The sequence below is a fragment of the Drosophila suzukii genome, chromosome 3, assembly GCF_043229965.1.
Source record: "Drosophila suzukii chromosome 3, CBGP_Dsuzu_IsoJpt1.0, whole genome shotgun sequence".
Taxonomy (NCBI): domain Eukaryota; kingdom Metazoa; phylum Arthropoda; class Insecta; order Diptera; family Drosophilidae; genus Drosophila; species Drosophila suzukii.
The window spans coordinates 18,996,696-19,015,944 of NC_092082.1; the positions used below are offsets into that span (position 1 = coordinate 18,996,696).

General features: G+C 36.5%; 1 protein-coding gene across 1 annotated transcript; it reads right to left on the reverse strand.

Annotated features, from left to right (window-relative positions):
* Positions 1 to 309: 309 nt before the first annotated feature.
* AstC-R1 (Allatostatin C receptor 1) lies at positions 310 to 18,848 on the reverse strand. The gene is made up of 4 exons (XM_036816181.3): positions 18,342 to 18,848; positions 2,064 to 3,050; positions 1,954 to 2,001; positions 310 to 1,894 (listed from the first exon to the last, which is right to left on the reverse strand). The coding sequence occupies exons 2-4, from the start codon at positions 2,955 to 2,957 to the stop codon at positions 1,385 to 1,387; spliced, it is 1,452 nt and encodes a 483-aa protein (XP_036672076.3). The 5' UTR covers positions 2,958 to 3,050; positions 18,342 to 18,848; the 3' UTR covers positions 310 to 1,384.
* Positions 18,849 to 19,249: the final 401 nt, after the last annotated feature.

Here is a 19,249-nt window from a genome sequence, read left to right on the forward strand (position 1 = left end):
ATGTGAAATATCTGTAAATATTTTATTTCCCTAAATAAATTTATTTTGGAATGTTACGTTTTTCATAAAAATTCTAAAAATTTAAAATCAAATAATTTAGTTTTCGATCCCTTAATAACTTATCTTCTTTAACAATGGAATATCTACAAAAATATAATTCTGAGGCCATTACTTTTCCACCTTAGGTGTCCATTTAAGTAGCGGGTCATTACTAAAATTGTAGACATACAAAATCATTAAATGAGTTACCTGAATAATCTGTAATCCAAAAAACTTCAAATTAAAATAAAACATATATTTTATACAAACATTGCTTTATTGACACTTTTTCAAGCACATTCTCTTTGTGTAATTTAAATCCTTAGCATAAATTACATAATATTCAGCTCGTTCCATGAGAAGCTGTTTGTCAAACAAACATAATTTAAATATTTATATTATTACCCACATAGCATGTTCACATCGATATTAACACAGTCACATCTTAGCAATTCTGTTCACATATATACAACTAAATCAAGGGAATATTTTTTTAAAAAGTCTATATTCTAGTTTCTTGCCTTACTTTTTCCATTAAAACCCAGCCTCCGACACCCGCAGACTTTTTTTGTGGCATTGACTCATCTGGTTTCATCTTTCGACGGGTGACCTCGTAAAAAGTTTTTTATTTCACATTTAACGAGAGTCTTGGCTGACTGACTTACTTCTGGCTAAGCTGCTTATTTTATCCAATCCCGTCTAATTCCTTTTTAATTGCATAAATCGGTGTAATTACTTAATTAAATAATTATTAAATATTCCGCAGAAGCAACCATTATTTTACTTAAGGTAAGTTTCTGAAACAAGAATGGATTTAAAGTTCGGATTTATTATTTAGTAAGCTTCCATATTTAATTTATGTCTTATGGTAGAAGTTTAATGGCAGTAAAATATACAAATACGTGCGTTTGAATAATTATATATAATTTTACAATGCAGTTTAAAATAATCATAAATTTTATTTTTTATTATAATACGTTTTCTTGGAATAAATCCTAGAAAATTAATTTTTATACCTCACTAATATCTGTTGTGTCTAATGTTATGTATCCTTCTTCAATCCCTTCAACTTTTATATATTGCTAATATATCGTTGTGCGGTTAAAAATTCTGAAAGAATCTCTTTTCAATTTCAATTCTTATGGTATTAAATACATGCTATGTATGTAGACACAATTAATACTGCTTAGTCTTAATTCATTATATTTATCGCGGGTTTTCACATGTGTTATGGTAGAAAAAAATTATAAAATCTTGTAAATGCTTTTTATACTTTGTATTACAATACATATTCAAATGTTTTTCTCCATTTATTTGTTTAAAGGAAATTCTTACTTAAACTGGGTTACAAATCTGTTTGCTGCATTGCACCGGATGATCTCCTGGCGGTGGTGCAAAAGGCCTCCTGCTGCTCGTCCAAACAAATAATCAAATTCTCCGGCGGAGCTGTCACTTTGCCATTGGAATTGCAGGATTTCTGTGTCACCGTGGTTCCGGTTTTCTCTGCAGTGGTGGTCGAGGATGTGGTGGTCGATGAATTGTTGTTACCAGCATTCTGTGGCATCAGAGGAGGCATCTGAGTATTGGTGGACTGTCGGCGCTTGGATCCACCCCTCTTTCTACTGCCCTGCTTGGTGAAAACACTGGGTTCCACCTGCAGTTGAGCGTTAATATCCTGCTTATTCATGCAGGTGAAGGCCTTGAAGAAGCTCTTTCGAAAGTTCTCACTCAGGAAGGCATAGAGTATGGGATTCACGGCCGAATTGGAATAAACCAGAGCTCCCAAAAGCAGAAAGATGAGTATCTCCAGTCGGGATAAGTCCCTCTGAGCGGGATTCGAGTGAATTAAGGCCACCTAAGAGATCCCGAAATTAAAAACCCAAAATTGATTTATAATTAGCTGTATCTGATTACCTGAGAAATCCAGTGTGGAAGCCAACAAAATATGTATACACTAATAACCTATAGAATAATTAGAGATGGAATGTACCAAAGAATTTTTTGGATATTTCATGGGTGATTACCGTAAGAACCAGTCGTGTGACTTTCCGATGAGCCCTCCTCTTCTCCTTGGATTTGGTGGCATGTTTTGGACCCACTGACTGTAATTTCCTTATGACCAGATAGTAAAAACTCAGGATAAAACACAGTGGAGTGGCGAATCCCAGGAAAAATGTGTAGAGTATGAAGGTAGTGCCCGAGTGCTTTTTATACGCATCTGGCCACATTATGTTGCAGGAGTAATTGATGCCATCCTCCTGCTCCACAGTGCTGGCATACAGGATCACCGGTAGCATAAGGACCGCTGAGGTTGTCCAGGCAACGGCTGAGACTATCTTGGCTATATGAAGGGTTCGATATCGGGGTGAGGATATCGGGTGGCACACCGCTATATACCGATCCGCAGACATGATGAGCAGGAATATCGATGAGGTAAAGGAGGTGATCGAAGTGCTTACCATATAGGCCTTGCACATAAACTCCCCAAATCGCCAGCTGCAGATTCGGATCGTATACAGCAGAAAGGGTATTCCAATCAGGAAACACTCATCTGCCACCGCTAAATTCAGGATATAGATATTCGTAACCGTTTGCATTTTAGAAAAGCGCAGCACCACATAGATCACCAGGGTATTGCCAAATAATCCGATAATGCAAACAAATCCATAGAGCACCACGGTGAACAAATCGGCAAAGGAATTCCGGGTGGCTATGCAATGTTGATAGGTGGGCAGTTCGGTGCCATAAACAGGCTCCTCTGGCTGAATTGTGGAGCCACCACTAATCCATCTTTGGTTCAGTTCCGTGGTAAATAAGCTCTCGTTTGTATTATACCAATTTGTGGTATTCACATATGAATCGGGGGTCATATCCCCGTTTGCAAACTGCAGGATGCCCATCATCAGCCACGTAAACATTTTTCACCTTTCCTGTTATTTAAATTTAATTATTTTAATCAGTTTTCCCACGTTGCTGCCTTCCTCTCGTTATGATTTTGCATGTTGGCGGTCCTGCAAAACAAATTTCATTATTGCATAAAATATTTTCATACGTGTTTGTTTGTCTGCTTAATTATTCTAAATATTTAAGTTGCAACTTGCATATTGTGCTGGCCAAAGTTGATTCGTTACTAATTGAAATGTTTTTGCACTAGCATGAAAATGTTGTTTAAATTGTTAGATAAACCAGTGGCTAACTTAATCTAGTCAATGGGTTTTTTCACAGCCATTTTATATTTCCTCTATTTATTTAATAGGAATTTAATTTAGTCAACAAGTTATGAATGGCTTTCGAATATTAATAACAAATTGATTTTTGTTTGCTTTGCTCATTGATTTTGTACTTTTTGTTTCTTTTTCGAAAGCCACTTACTAAAAAATATTTTTCGGTTTTCTTGAATCAGTCAAGTTGTGTTTGTAATGCCATTTCACATTCAGACACTTTGGCAACTTTGCTGAGACTTTTACTGGCTTTCCCAGAAATCATCTTGGAAATTAAAAACTTTCTGAAACAGCTTGTAGAACAACGAAACTTGAGAAAAATATTTCTAAAATATGAAATAAATCATTTGTTAAGTGTTTCGGACCCTAAGGGTCAAACTCATTTGCACAGAAAAGTTGGAGACTTTTGAAAGAGAATTGCCTCAAATTTGATTTGTTGGGCAAGGGAAATTAACATTTAAATTTAAATTAAATTGCGCATAATTTGTCAAGTCAAACAAACAAGAACCAACATCTTTTTAATATTCCAACCACCCCTCTCTCGACACTTTCTGCAAATAAATTAGGCATAAGGAAAAGCCGTGAATCATTTATGCAAATATCAGGTGAAAATATTTGCCTTTTCTAAATTCGGAACAGTTAAGCTATTCAGGGTCAGCAGTTGATCCCTATGGGTATGTGCTAGGAGATAGAGCTTTTAAGCCGCTTAGTTTGTGAATGCCTTCCGCATCAAAATATTGTTGTCTTAGCCGAAACACATGTGGGGATTACAGCTCAAGTTGGCTTTCATCAGAATGTCTTTGTCCTCGATAAGCTAAATTAAAATCGCTGTGCATATAGGCCAGTTAATTCCAAAGTCATAAATCAAAATTTGGACTAAGCTTTGCTGACAAGGCTTCTGAAAACTAATCTTGGCTCACAGTGTCGAATTTGAATGGCAAGTGGGAGAGGATTTAATATATTTTGGTATGTTTAGAAATTAGATTGGCAAGTATTTAGTAATGGGAACATAAGCATTAAAAGTTAAAGTTCGAAAAAGTGCTTTTAAAGATTGTAGTTTCATAATTTTACATATAATGTAGTTGAATACTTTAACACCTTCAGGCGAATTTAATCATGTGTGTTGATTGACCCCAAATAAAATTATTTCCCACTTTGCTGGTTACATTAAATTTAATGAATATTCCATTTTAATTGACATTTAATATGCAGGGCAATCAACAGTACTTTCTGGACATTCTTGTAACTTTAATAATCATTAAACTCAAACAAATATGTAATTTCAGTTGATTGCCATTGTGTTTGGTTTCCCCAGAACATCGATATCCTCAGTATTTGTGGGTCACAAATCGTTGCTAAGAGCAATTAAACATGGTCCATTGGATAGAAATAGTTGCATGTTGCAGTGTTCAGGTTAGAAGGATTTCAGTTGTGCAGTCAATTAGAGTTATATTCGACGTAAATTCAATGTACATATCTAAGAATAAATTCCGAAATTGGGTGTCAGGGGAGAGAATAGAACATGGTTGATTATGTGTATAATGTCCATTGAATTTTATAATTGGTTACATAAGTTAGAACCTTTACATTTTTAAGTAATTTATTACAATTATTTTGGTTATGTAAAGGGCAATAAGGACTAAAAACCTTTTGTATTGCCTTCCCTTTAGGTTCTAGTTCGGAAAGTAGGTATTTTTGGGCCCATTTTAAACCATAGTCATTAGGCCTTGGCTCGAAAAATTTTCCTGTACTTTTAATTTTGAATATGATTTAATATAAGTCAAATAAAAATTTCAGAAAATTTTGGCCCAACATTATTGTTGACAATTTTTACAGTCTTAACTTTGCCAAAGACTATGCTCCTGAACTGTTGTTCTGATATTTTAATACTGCTGTTTTCCGATATCTGAAGGTATTTATTTCGCAATATACCGCCGTGTCACGTGCCCTTGTTTGTTTGCACAAGGAATTAAATCCCAACCCGACGACAGGTGTAAATTCCCCGGCAATCTCGCCCCAACGCAATCATCATCGTTGGCTCCTGAATTGTTGTTCGACATTTATTTTTGCTGTTGCTGTCTGGCGTTTATTGTTGGTGTAAGTGCAACTGTTATCGGTAAACCGCAGTGGAGGCACAAATCGCAAGATTGCCTGGGTTCCAAGGGTACTCAGAAGGGGGCAAATGGGGCAGCCACATGTGCTGCAATTGTGTGTCTGCAATTCACTTGATGACAACCAGCTGGCGACTGAAAGTACTTCAAGTAAAGATGCTGACTTTTTTTTTAAAAAAGAATAGACCCGCAGCAATAAAAAAAGCTAAACTTAAAAATCTTAATTTTTCAAAGTAAACATTTGGGTAAAAGCTAAATAAATAAATATGCAAAGATGTCAACTTACTTTTAAAGGGTTGCCTTATTTTTTTTTAAATCCATATAACCTTAATAAAAAAACCTATACTTTTAAAAACTTTGAATAATTATTTGACTGTTATAAAAATCAATAAATATGGTCTACAATTTCTTAGTTTCTTAATAAAAATGCTATTAATTTCTTAAAAACTTTTTATAGCCCTTTGACTATTATCAAAGTTCAGTAGAAAGCATTAGAATGTTATTTCTATAAAAATGGTCTTAGTTTAGGTAACACCCTAAAAATGCTTTTGGAATATACCTAACTTTTATTGTATTCGATTTCAAAATATTCTACAAATTAATTTGGAATATTACGAATTTTCTCAAAAACCTAATTATTTTTATTGATTTATTATTTTTCTTTTTCCCTAAAAACAACATAAAAATAACTATATTCATTATTTTTTATTTGTAATTGGTATTTGTTTCTGTTGTGAAGAGCCTGGCTGTTTTGAGGTCTCAGCTGAGCTTGAGGTTATACGGCACCCAAAGGAAGGTGACGAAGCCATCATCTGCTCATCGGTCCCTTGACCACATTTTGTCTGCTTTCCCTTACTTTCTCCCATACATTTTATGTATCTCTGTGACTTTGTGTTTCAGGGTGTCTGTTCATGTGCTTGTTTGTGTCCTGTGTGCGCTGCGGTATTTATTAAAAATGTATGCATTTTATGAGACCCCTAAGACAAGGGTCTCAAATGCATTTCCTTCACAGCTTTTTTTGATGGACATGCGTTGAGACCCTTGACGATGTGAAGACAGGTTATAAAAATCAGAATTTTTAGCTTAGAGAGCTTATTTGGTTAAGAAGTGTGATCATATAAGACACAGCACGCGGTCAATACTCATGTCAAGATGTTGATTTAAAGTAATCCAAACTTAGTTAGTTTTAATTCCAACTTTTTCTATCTTTAATAATTCACATTGTAAATTTCCTTCTAAACTAGTTCTCATTATAACATTTCCTTTATTTAATTTGCAGTTTTCATATCTTCCAAATTAAACGAAATTAATTTTCCATTCAACATAACTTTATAACTTATCCGCTCCCAAAACGTGTCCTTATTGAACATTATCTCTGCCACCAAACACTCAGCGTTTTTGCCTAATTTACAAGAACAGCGCCGTTTGCCTGCGAATGTGGGCTTAATTAATTAAAACTTTATCAAAAGTTTACACAAGCCGCAGTCGCTGAGAATTTACAAAGTGTGGCGGGTGTTCATGTGTTTGGATTATGTTACCACAGAGCAGGCCAAACAAGGCTCGTTACAGTTACTGTGTGTATGGCCAAGAGGATAGCGGTTAAGGATCCACCAGGAAGGAGAAGAGTCGCCTGGCAGCCAACAGCTTGGCAAATGTTTAGCCGCTCGCTTTGGTTTCAAGCAGCGGCAACAAACACATTCCAAGTAATTCATGGGTGTGGGTTGGGGAAATCGGAAGGGGGCAGGAAAACGGACGACCCAGAGGCATGCGAAGAGCATAATTTTTGGGATAAACACCAAGTACAACATGCATACAAGCCAGTTCCAAACACATGTTTGCACTAGAAAAAATAATTATATATTTATTTTTATATCAATATAAGATTACCGAAAACTTGTGCCTTTTTGAAGATTTAAAAAAAGAAATTTTAGTAGAATGCTTCAACTAAGTCTTAAATTTTAAACTTCTTTATTAACATTAAATTCGACCGATTAAGGCTTGCACATTTTAAACTACATTTAATCATTTAAAACAGGTAACTTTTGTATTTAACATTGGAAATAGTATCCAATTGTTACAAAATATTGATATATTTTTTTCAAAGTCTTAATTACTTTTTATTTTTTAATTCCCAATCTTCTCTTTCACAATTTTTTTGAATAAATCGTTTATTTATATTATTATTATTTATTATTTTTAAATACCTTTTATGGGTACCCATTATGCTATAAATATCTTTCTTGCATTAATTATGGTAGATGTTAGTCCAAATAATATATATGATTCCAAACTATCGAAAGGATAATTTATCTTAAATATATTATTTTGAAGAAATTCAAATTTTGGGTTTGTAATAAGTTTCTCCCAAGTGTAAGGACTTCATGAAATAATAAAGCAACAAAGCGTAAACATAATGTGTTTAGTCTCGTCTTTGATGACACTATCTCCGATCTGGGCCCTACTTTTCCCGCAGTGTAAATCGTACAGGCCTGCATGTGTATGTATGCAAATATGACTAGCAAATTTGCATGTGTACACAACACAAACCAAACAGGACCCGCACACACACACACCCAAGCACACTTGGCATTGCCTCGTGTCAAGTGCACTTGGGGTGGGCAGAGGTCCTTGTTTTCAGATTGGTCCTGCGCTTGGATGGGGGCCTTTGTTTATGGACCCAGTGCCGAGCATAAAGTGCAACATAAACAAAACTCACTCACCTCAGCAGCCACTGAAATCCACCCAGCTCACTTGCACGATAACTCGGTTTTTCGGTGGCGTCGCACTTAATCTTTGCGACACATTTTTGGCTTTTGGCCACAGGTTGCCACTCACCTGACCTTTGGCCCCCCCAATGAAAACACACTAAAACATGTGTTGCATAACAAACATGGAGGCAAAAACAACAACATCAACAACAGCCCCCGGAAACCGACAACAACAAGTGCAATTATAATCCTGGCGGCTTTTGTGTTTGAAGCGTTTCCATTTTGTTGCACCTGTTGGTTTTTGGGTTTGAGTAGCACCCACTAGAGAACCAAACAAGACTTTATAGAAAGGATTTGCCTATGCTTGTCATAAAATATGGATGAAAAAAGTACAAATTGAGCACCCTGTCAAAAAATTCATATTTTTAGGCACTTTATTTGTATGCTTCGTAAATGGACAGTGAAATATAAATTTATTTGATTGCGAACGAGTATTTTCGTATAAATAGTCTTATCTTTAAATCCTTGGAGTTTGTAGAGGGGCATATTCCATTCTGTTATTTCGTTATACGAAACTGCAGAATATTTTCCTGGTTTTGTTCAAAAATATCTAAAAATTCTTTTGCCTATTTCGAATTTGCCTTTATATAGCTGCCCACCTTGCCATAAATTGCCATTTCCGCCTACTAAATGACTGTCTGCTGATTCTCCTTTTGCGGTCAGTCGTCCTTCGAGTGTCCACACACTCAGGATAAGGTACAAAAAACCACCCGAATGCGGCTGGATGTTGCTCACACATTGGGCTCAATTATGCAGGGTGTCTATTGTTAACCCATCTGGGGAAATAATGGCATCCAGTCTCTCCATGCGGTTATTCCCCGGGATCCTCCATTGGTTTCCTCTTTTTTATTTACGGCAACCAGGACCCTCCAGGACACTCCATTTGCTCTATTCCCTTCATTTGTCAGGAGTGGAGGCGGATGAAAGGCAACACTGGCTGCCCTTTAGTACACATATTTGCACCTGTGCGGAGCGAAAAAGCCAGGTGGTAAAAGCCCCCAGTTTGTGTTGCCTTTGATGTGGTCCCCTGTTGTTGCTCCTGCTCCTCTGGCTGCCACTGGTTTTTGTGGCCTCAACTGCAGGCGGCTTGCCAAAAACTGAAATCTGCCACCGCTTTTCCACTCTGTTTCCCATCCCATGTAGCTTTGTTCATTGTTCTGCCGCACCCTCGGTTCTGTAGCCCTCGATTTATTCTTTTTTCGCTGGATTCAATGGAGCTTTCGAAAATGTTTGTCAATTGCATGCTAAACGTTTTTACTGATTTGTCACAGGATATGGGAAGTGTTAAGGATAGCTCCAAAGTCTGCAGAGATGTTGTGAAAATATTTGCACAAAATCATCCAATTCGTTACCAGCTTAAGGATTTCCGCGAAGGATTTCCATGGTTTTTAAAGAAAAAATTACATCGGATTGACTAAAAATATTTGAAAGATTGGCTCTATATCCAACTTTTTTTTTAGTCACCTTAAATAACAAACCTTATTTATTTATTTATTTAAAAAAATTAAAGCTAGTAATAATACTAAAACAAATATTTCTAAAGGAAGGGGCGCTGGAACCTAAAGTCCTTCGACAAACATTATAAATTGTTGTATTACAAACAATTTGGATATATTATTCTCTTATACAGCCATGCTCCCTTGTGAAATATTTATAGAACCTAACCCTTCTAAAATAAATCCCCTACTTAACATTAAAAATACGTTAAACTTTTTATTGCCATTTACGTTACTAAATCACGGATCTAATTTTTTTCTAACTGCAGGATGAGCAGCACACATTGCCCTAAACCCGCTTAAGGAAATTGTAAAAAAGGATTAATTTCTTTCCTTCCCTTTTTTTTATTTCCAGAGACACTCTTTCCGTAAGCGGTTTAGCCCTAAGCCGCCTAAATTTCCCTCAAATGTGCGCCACCATTTAAAGCTCATAAGAAAGGGCGATTTGGGGCGAAAATCGGTTTATCAAATATGGGTTTTCATAGCTTCCGCGGGTAATCCTTTCGCTAATCCAATTTGCTGTAGTCCCTGGCAAACAATTTGGCTAAAGTTCAGACCTCATTGAATGGCTTAGAGCGCTTAACACTTGCGCAGCCTCCCGATGTGCAATTTATGGAGCACTCCCCCCTTCCTACCCTTCAAAACATACTCTGCAATTTGCATAAATTAGCACCAAAATATAGTACCGCCCCGCAGCCTCTGATTCGATGTGTTTATTGTTCGCTGGTGGATGCACTCATTACCAATGTGTTCGCATGGGGACGCTTCGATAGTTCCGCTGGCAAATTTAACATAATTTTGAAGAGACCATTGACAATAATTGGCTGTATTTAGGGGGAGTTGAGGGGGATCGTATTGGGCTCGGGGTGAATGTACGGATTATGTTGCATATGTTGTGGGCGAACGAATCTATGCCATGCAACCAGGCACGCAGGATTTTACACTAATTGGGAGGCAATCGAAAATCCGTTGTTACTGCCGTTGCCTCGCAGGCTTTTTGGGAATTATTTCGTGTTAAATATTGATGCCTTTTTGGTTTCTAGCCACGGGATTGCGGCATTTGTGCGCTGGGAAATATTGTTATAAATGTTCCAAATTTAAGTTAAAATTAAATTTTAGGTTTTAGAAGACAACTTAAATGTTATTTAAAAACTAAGAGTAGTCAAAAGAACATTTTATTTGCACTTAGTTCATAAAATGTCCACGTTTAATGGACGGAATTCCCCTGCCAACTAACTAATCAACAACACTCATACGCCATTTTTCCCCTCCAATTAAATGTTTCGATAGGAACTTTATTCTGCGTTATATAACAGTTTAAAGCCATATGGGTTATTGATAAAAACATCTTAATTTTGAAGATAAAATTCGACAGTCATATATCAAACCAATCAACATCACTCATACGTCCTGTCTGTTCTCCAATTGAATATTTTTACTGGAATTCTCTGGGCTATTAAAAGTTTATTGAAATTTAATTTCATAAGATCATGATTTAATTCCGTTCGAAATAATTACCCCATTTAACAGATGTAATATCCCCGCCAACTAATCGAATCAATCAACATCACTTATACGCCCTGTTTGCCCTCCGATTGAATATTGTTACTGCATCTCTCTGGACTATTAAAAGCTTATTTAAATTTTATTTTTTTAACTCCTGATTCAATCCCGTTTGAAAAAATTACCACACTTAAGAGATTTAATATCCCCGCCAACTAATCGAATCAATCAACATCACTCATACGCCCCGTTTGCCTTCCAATTGAATATTCTTCCTGAAACTCTCTTTCTGGGCTATTTGCTTTTCACTCGAGGGCCATCGCAGTGACCTTTGACTTCACTGGAAGTTCTTCGTTCATTTAATCATACAAACGGCGTTGTCATCATCAGCAAATGCCATTACCTAGGTAAATAATATCAATGGAGATTTCGCTATTTCCTAGGGGCTAGGAAAAAGTACGAAGCTGAAGGGGATTTTTCCAGGCACTTGCCACTTTTGATGAGTCCGACGTGTTGATTGCCACCAGCTCGCTGACCAACGATAAAAATAAATAAAAAAATCGTCAAAAAGAAATCGGAGAAAAATGGATAAATCTGTTTTGAAACGGAAAAGAAATCAAGCAAATGGCAAAAAGGCAAATGGTCAATTGACCCATTCGTGTTGTTAGACTTTCTTTCTGCTCGATTCGAAGTGCAATTAGCTGCTTGAATAGCCAATTAATTGTAGTTTTTCCTGATTGTTTTTGTTTTTCCAGCTACATTGCCATTTTGTCGTCAACAATTTTTATGCAGTTGCTCAATAATACTTATTATATATTTAATCGGGTTAGTAGTTGGCAAAATAAAAGAAACTTAAGAAGAAAACGATTTACTTAAAACAATTTGAACGTTTCTAAAAGTTCAAAAGCATCAGCATCAATTTATTATTAAGTTATTTGTTTGCTCTACTGTTCCAATTTATCTAAGGAACATTTTGAACTTGATTTTCCCAATCAAAATATATTTTAAAAGCCGTTTAGAGTTATTAATTTCTTCCGTTCTCCCCGTTTTTCATTTTGTTTACAAAATTTGCCAATTCTGCATTTTAGTGCGTCTTGTTATTTCTGCTGGTGTTTTTCCTCTTTAGCTCGTTTTGCTCAAAATTCTTCTGGCCTTTTGCTCATTGAAGTGTTTGCAATGCTCTTTTTTCGCATCCACGGCCAACAGAATTGCCGTTTCTGTTGTTGATTCTCAATTTTATGAGTTCAATTAACCAGAAGCCATGAAAATAATACAAATGATGAACTTTTGCCAATTTCATCTGATTGCTTTATAACTGTTTGGCTTCGGAGAGGGAGTGGAATTTTACACCCAGCAGCTGTGTGACCTAGACAAGTCCTCGAATAATATATATAATTTCTATATCTGGCCCATTGTTCCGGCTCTCCAATTAACACTAAATCATGCTCTTTATTAATTATATGCCCGATTATGCTGGCATAGACGTCATTAAATATTCTATCATATCAGCTTTGGGTGGAAATCCAATCAATAAGGCTAGATATTGATTGAAGGACGTTTGGAGGGTCCAAGGTTGAGGGGTTTGGCCTAGTGTCAATTGGGCAATCATTCATTTCGTCATTGCCATCAGCGCCGCTAATTGAATTGCGAAATCGAATCGGATGCGTAACGAAATCGATCGCTGTCGACTCACACGCAAAATCATTATTCAAATGGAGTGAAAACTCCAACAGAATTATTGACGCGGGCATTACTTTGTCTAATCATGGAGTTTACAGGAGATTGGGCATTGGTTGATTTAGTGACTGGCATTTTCTGTCAATTAGTATAATGGCTACCTTGGCCGATGTAAATTTCAGACCGAAAATTTGAGTTTGATGAATATTTTAAAGGAGAAAATTGTGTTGTTTTATGCTAATCAGGCTATGAAACTGTGGTATACATTTGATCAATTAATTTATAAAGCAACCCGAAAACAATGGTTCCTTTACCAATGATTTTGTAATATTTTGTAATAAATTTAAAAGGACAAGCTCAATTTGTTCATTCAGAAAGATGACCATCATTAATTCACTGCATACTTTTAGACACCTAACATTACATTTAAAAGTGGTTTTAAAATCGTAGTGATTTGTGTTGCATCTCTATAAACATTATTATAAATATTAAATAAAATGGTTGGACTTCATCTTCCTTTATATTCGTTTTCCCATTACATTAATAACCAAGTCCGCTCAGACAACACTGTTATATGACCCATCCTTTGATAACTTTATGCCCCAGCTGCGACATTGAGTGAGCCCCCAGACTAATCATTTTCGTATATACTTGCCCATCATTATCTACTGCAAGCCATTGTTGTTTTTGTTTCGGGTGTGACTAACACTTTTGTTTTAGTTGTGTTTTCCTGCCGCCGGTGGCATTGTTATCGTCCCTGCTCTTTTGTCGTCATTAACGTCAGTGCGGCCTTGTTTAATTTGAACATTAATCATGGTCTGACTCTTGACGGGGGGCCAAAACTGTAGGGCCGCAGGGAAAACGCTTGCAATATTGCACCATGAGAAAGTTGCACCTTTAATGAAGACAGGCAGGTTCTTCTATTATTAGTTTTTCCTACAGACTTGAGTTGCACATGCGCAGTGAAATTTCCGATAGCCAGAACGAAAAAGTGGATGGGAATATCTGTGGTGGCAAGTGCCCCATTCTGATGTGTTGCAAAACTTTGACTTGCTCCTTGGGATTTTTCATTACGGTCCAGAACACATACTTTTTTATCATTTTTATATATACTGGTAAAAAGACTATATACATAGTTCTTATTCAAATATTTTCGGTTACTTGATATGAAGAAAACTTTTTTGATTTTTGTGTATTTAAATAGTAAATAACTTATCTAAGTTTTGGTTTAATGCTAGCTTCAAATAATTTATTTTAATCCAAATATTTTAATATTTCAGGGGTACGAGTAATTATTTTATATTTCTTTTAATGTTGTACGAAAATTATTACCTTCCTAACCCATTTAATTTTTAAATTGTATATATAAAATAGTAGCAGTTGGCAATTTATTTCCCTTTTTGGCTTTTTACAACTATTTTCATTAAGGTTTTTGTGGCGCCACACCAGCACAATGAAAAATGGAACAGCATTTTTCACATCCTGAGCTTCAATTCCTTCCTCTATCCAAACATCCAATCGTCAGAAACTGCTGGTTCACATTAATTGACAGTTTTGCCATCAGTTGGCCCAGATGGAACCCTGACTAAGTCCTCATTAACTCATCTATCATGATGATGTGGGTGTTTAGACAGTGCCTCCCTTGCCCTGCTCCCATTCTCATTAATTCTCTTTATGTAGGCCATCGCAGTTGGATATGATATCAGATTCCCCTCCCTTTTCCCTCACTGAATGCATTTCAATTTCATTTTATCTCTAAAAAAAAAAGTACTAATTGCAGCAGATCTCTCTAATACACGTTCCTCTTATCAGGTTCATTTTTTATTATTTTAATTTTTTACTTTTCACGGATAAGTTGAACGTGACCCTGCGCTCGATTTAACCCCTTCTTAGTTTATGGGTCTTGTCCGTAATTAATTGCAAAAGTTTCCTCGTGTTCTGTCGTCTGATGCAGAACAAAAAGTTCAAAGTTGATGGTGCTGGGAGGTCCTTACATCCGCAAGTGATGAGTAGTTAAAAACTGAATTGTCAATTATGATGAATAATTATTGGAAATTCACTAATTAGCTCCACAAAACTTTGGCCGTGGGGTTGATCCTTGCGGAAACAGTGGTTTGTGTCATTTAATTAATTATTTGTAAAATGCTGTGGTAAACTTTTACTTAGTCACTTCAGCTGGAAGTATGACATTGTAAAAGTTGGCACAAAGCGCTAATTGCAAAAAGTTTTAAATTGGGAAAAATAATTTTATTTGGTGTTTATAATGTTTTGACTTGGATAGACACTGGTTAATTAAAAAAAGATAATATACAAATGTTTATAATATACTATTTTAAATAAAATACCTTTACGAATAAAGCTTTTACTGGCCCATCAATGTTTTATTTTTATTTACCAAAATAGGAAACGAAGTAATATAATAATAAATGTAAATGTATATTTTGTATGAGCATCTTTGGCATTAGATATTCTACCTGCGTGTTATGCTTTGTTAGGCAATTGAAAAGAAAACCAAAGTGTTTTTCATTTTCAATAGAAATGCGGACTTGAGATGTTCCAGAAGGCACATCTTTCGGAAAACCTCTCACTTTAAAGATGAGTTCGTGGAAATCCCCTTGGGCTTTGACTAATTTCCGAGGAATTCTTGTGCATCCTTGGCCATCAATTTGCAGGCACCGGCTGAGCAGGAGCCACATCAGCATCTCTGGCACTTGTTCCGCCATTTGAATCCGGAGCTCATCCCTTCCACTTGCTGGTGTCCTTGTTCTGGGTTAACTCGGATCCTTTGAGTCGAGAGGAAATGCTATCATTTGGTGGCTGTCATCGTTGTTTTCGTTGTTGCCGCTGTCTGTTTGCCTGACGCCGACGAAAGGTTAAGGCATGCATCGCTTCCATCAAATTAGACGCATTTTCGACGCGCTTTGTCTGTCTGACCCTCTCTCTCTAGCCCTCTTGCCCTGTCTCTTTCTCCCCGGCTGCTTCCGTCTCTTTCCCTCGCCCTGCCATTTCCCACACTTCCCCTCTCGCTTTGGCAATTTTCGAGCTGACGCCGCTTTGCCTTTACGTTTTATCACTTCATTTGCACTGAAATGTCAATGTCTGGCTCACTCCTTCCCTTTCTTCTTTCTATACCTTTTACTTATACTTAGACTGTTCCCATTTTCACTTTTTCAATGGTTCTCAATAAAAATGGGGTGCTCTTTTAATTTATTCCTTTCTCCTTTTTTTTTTGCAAAAATAATATAAAAAACTGGATTCTGAAATCAAATCCTTAAACAAATTTAGTTCAATTAATGTACAATTTTTTAGTAAAGGTAAAAAAATAAAAAACACAGAATTTCTAAACTGAAATCTACTATAATACTTATTGAATATATAATATAAAATATTATTAGAAATTCGTCCTCTTTTTAAATTCTGTAAAGCTTACAAGATGATAGCAAAATGCTAAACACAGAAATGGACGATTTTTCAAAACAAAATGCATTTTTTAAAAGAGGAAATCTAGAAAATTAGTGTAAAGCCAACCTCCATGATCATATCCTTGTTCTACTTCAAAGATATTTAATAGATTGAACTTTTTTATAGGACATTCATTTTATATTTCAAAGAAATTTAATTGATTGTTATGTTTATGGGGGATATCTAGAAAGTAAGAGTAACCCGAACCTCAACTGATATCCATGTTATATTTTAAAGATATTTAATAGATTGTACTTTTTTATAGGGAAAATCCTGAAAGTTTGTTATCCCAACCTCGGCTGGTTACCATGTTATATTTAAAAGAAATTTAATTGATTGTAATTTTAATAGGGGAAATCTGGAAAGTTAGAGTTACCAGAACCCCTATTGATATACATGTTCTATGTTAGGTATATTTAATAGATTATTCTTTCTTAAAGGGAGAAATTTGGAAAGTTAATTATCCCAACCTAGGCTGATTTTCATGTTCTACTTCCAAGAAATTATATAAATTGTACTTTTTATAGCGAAAATCTTGAAAGTTAGAGTAACCCGAACCTCGACTGATATCCCTGTTCTATTTCAAAGAGCATGGCCAAAAGGCAGGAAGGAAGCAGTTTTGTTGCAATGACGTGGGCGGTATTTTTTCGGTTGGTTGGGTGGGTGGCCAAGTTCTGGGGAGGTGGGATTGGATTGGAGGGGCTGTCCTGTGTCCTGGCGCTAAAAGAAATCTGTCTGACAAATTACATGCCCCAAGTTGCGGAGTCGCTGCTGAAATGCTTCGTTTGCTCCTCCTCCCACGTGACTTGCTCCTTTATTTTCGCCTGCTGTTTGCGTTGTCTTCTTCTTGCTCCACATTCGGACTCAAGCCATCAAACGATTGACTGAAGGATTGGGCCAGGGCACGTCATTCACTCAGTTGGTCCTTTAGCCGGCGAGTGCAACGGCCTTTTGATTGGGCTATATGGCCATGGGGCGGTGGGAGTTTAAGTGGGAATGGGAGGTCTCCCGCCTTTTAGGTGGATGGGTTCGGTTAGATGGTTTCGGTTTTAGCGGACTTTACTTAGCTGGATGAGCTCATCCGCCCGGTTATCTTCTTTTTCGGCATGGGTTCTATTGGTGTGAAGAAGGGGACAGGCTAACAGTGCTTGAGTTTCCTATTTAATCTATTTATAGGTATATTAAAGGGACTTCTTTAAAAAAAAGTTTATGCCTGTTTTACTCATTTAAAAAAATATTCGGCTTAATGGAGATAGAATGTGGTGGGTATATTAATATATTCCAGTTTTAAAACAAAGTAAATTGTATTTATTGGCTAACCATTTTTACAAAATTCTTTCTAATTCTGCACATTTCTCAGCATCAATTAATCACCATGTATCCATTTTAGTTTTGCATTTATTCCTAGCATGCCATTTCTCTGCATAACAATCCCTACCATTTCAATCTTGTTTTTCCTAATTTGTCAAATTTTGCTTCATTTCCCGAAAATCCTTTTTGGTTTTCTGTGACTGCCACTGATGGTCAGCCCCTTTTCAGTTTCCACATCATCGGACAAACCAATTCCTCATTCCTCACCCCCTTGGCATCGCTTCTCAAAGAACACAACCCCCTTCTCTCAGGACAAAACATTCAACAGTTACAAATTGCTATTCGCACAAAATTTCAGTTATCTGATAAATTTCATCGCACACAAATACAAACATTAGAACGTGGGAAATGGAAAACCGACACAGGGAAAAAATATAATCGGTTATTTTAGATGTTTATATTTTAAAATATAATAAAAAATTTTCAAAAGTTCTTATCAATACTTTATTGATTACGATTTTCAAAAAACGTTTTCACACTTTTTATAAAATATTTTAATAATCTTGTGAAATTCGTTATTTTGCGAAAGCTTAACTTCTCTTTAATAGTTTTGTGGTGGGTCTTAATAATATATGATTTATAAATATTCTAGAGAGGTTCCACACGAATTTGTAACGGTGTACAAAAGGAACCCCTTCCAAATTTTATGGGTATCCCGTTTCATTCACGTTCCCCCTGCGAAATTTTGCTTACCGCTTGAATTTATTGTGTCATCTAAGCACTCATCCTCTCGATTCCGATAAAATGGCACACCACGCACTTTTCGGGGTTCTCAAAATATTTGGCAAACGTTTCTGCAATTTCTCGTATTTCCCACTAATGTTATTTTGCACTCTCTGTCTGATTTATTTGTGTTGAATTATTGTTTATTTTCCTTGCGTTTTGGCTGCTAATTTGCATTAGAAGCAGGCAGCCAGAAAACCCCCGGGGTTACGTACTTCCCGCCCAACTTTTCCAACTATTTTCTCGTTCGGTTTGTTTTTCGCACACGTTTATCAGAGTTTAGTTTTTGGCGCTGGCGAAGTTTTTGTTGACTTTGCTTTGGGTTTGTGCTCGTAGTTTTGGGTTCGGTTTTTATATTTATTTCAGATTCAGTGGCTGAACTGCACGTTCCGGCATTGTTTTGCATACTGCGCGCCGCATTAGCCGGCGAATTTTGTTGTGGTGCATGCGAGTTTTCCGATGCGAGTTTTCCGACTGCAGAGTCGCTCGTTTCCACAAATTGCGCTCGGTGCTCGGCTTTCAGGTTCGTCGCCCGATTGGCCTGATGCCTGATGCGTGTTGCGGTCTGCTGCCGTTTTCCCAGCTGCAATATTCCTCGGATTAACAGTTGGTCGGAAGAGAAAGAGAGAGCGCGCGAGGATGAGGAACGTCTGCCGCCGAAACTTTCTCTCTTATACGAACTCTCACTTTCGTTGGCCAACAGTCGGCTGTTAGCTGGTGCAGCTCTGTTACCAGTTTTGGCAGTAGCTTGTTGATTCTGTGGGGATTCCATATAGAGTTATGAGTTCTATAAATCGGAATACATATCAAGAATAGGTAGATAATTTCACTACTAGTCTTTTTTAAAGTTAACTCGATGTGGCTTAATTATCCATACA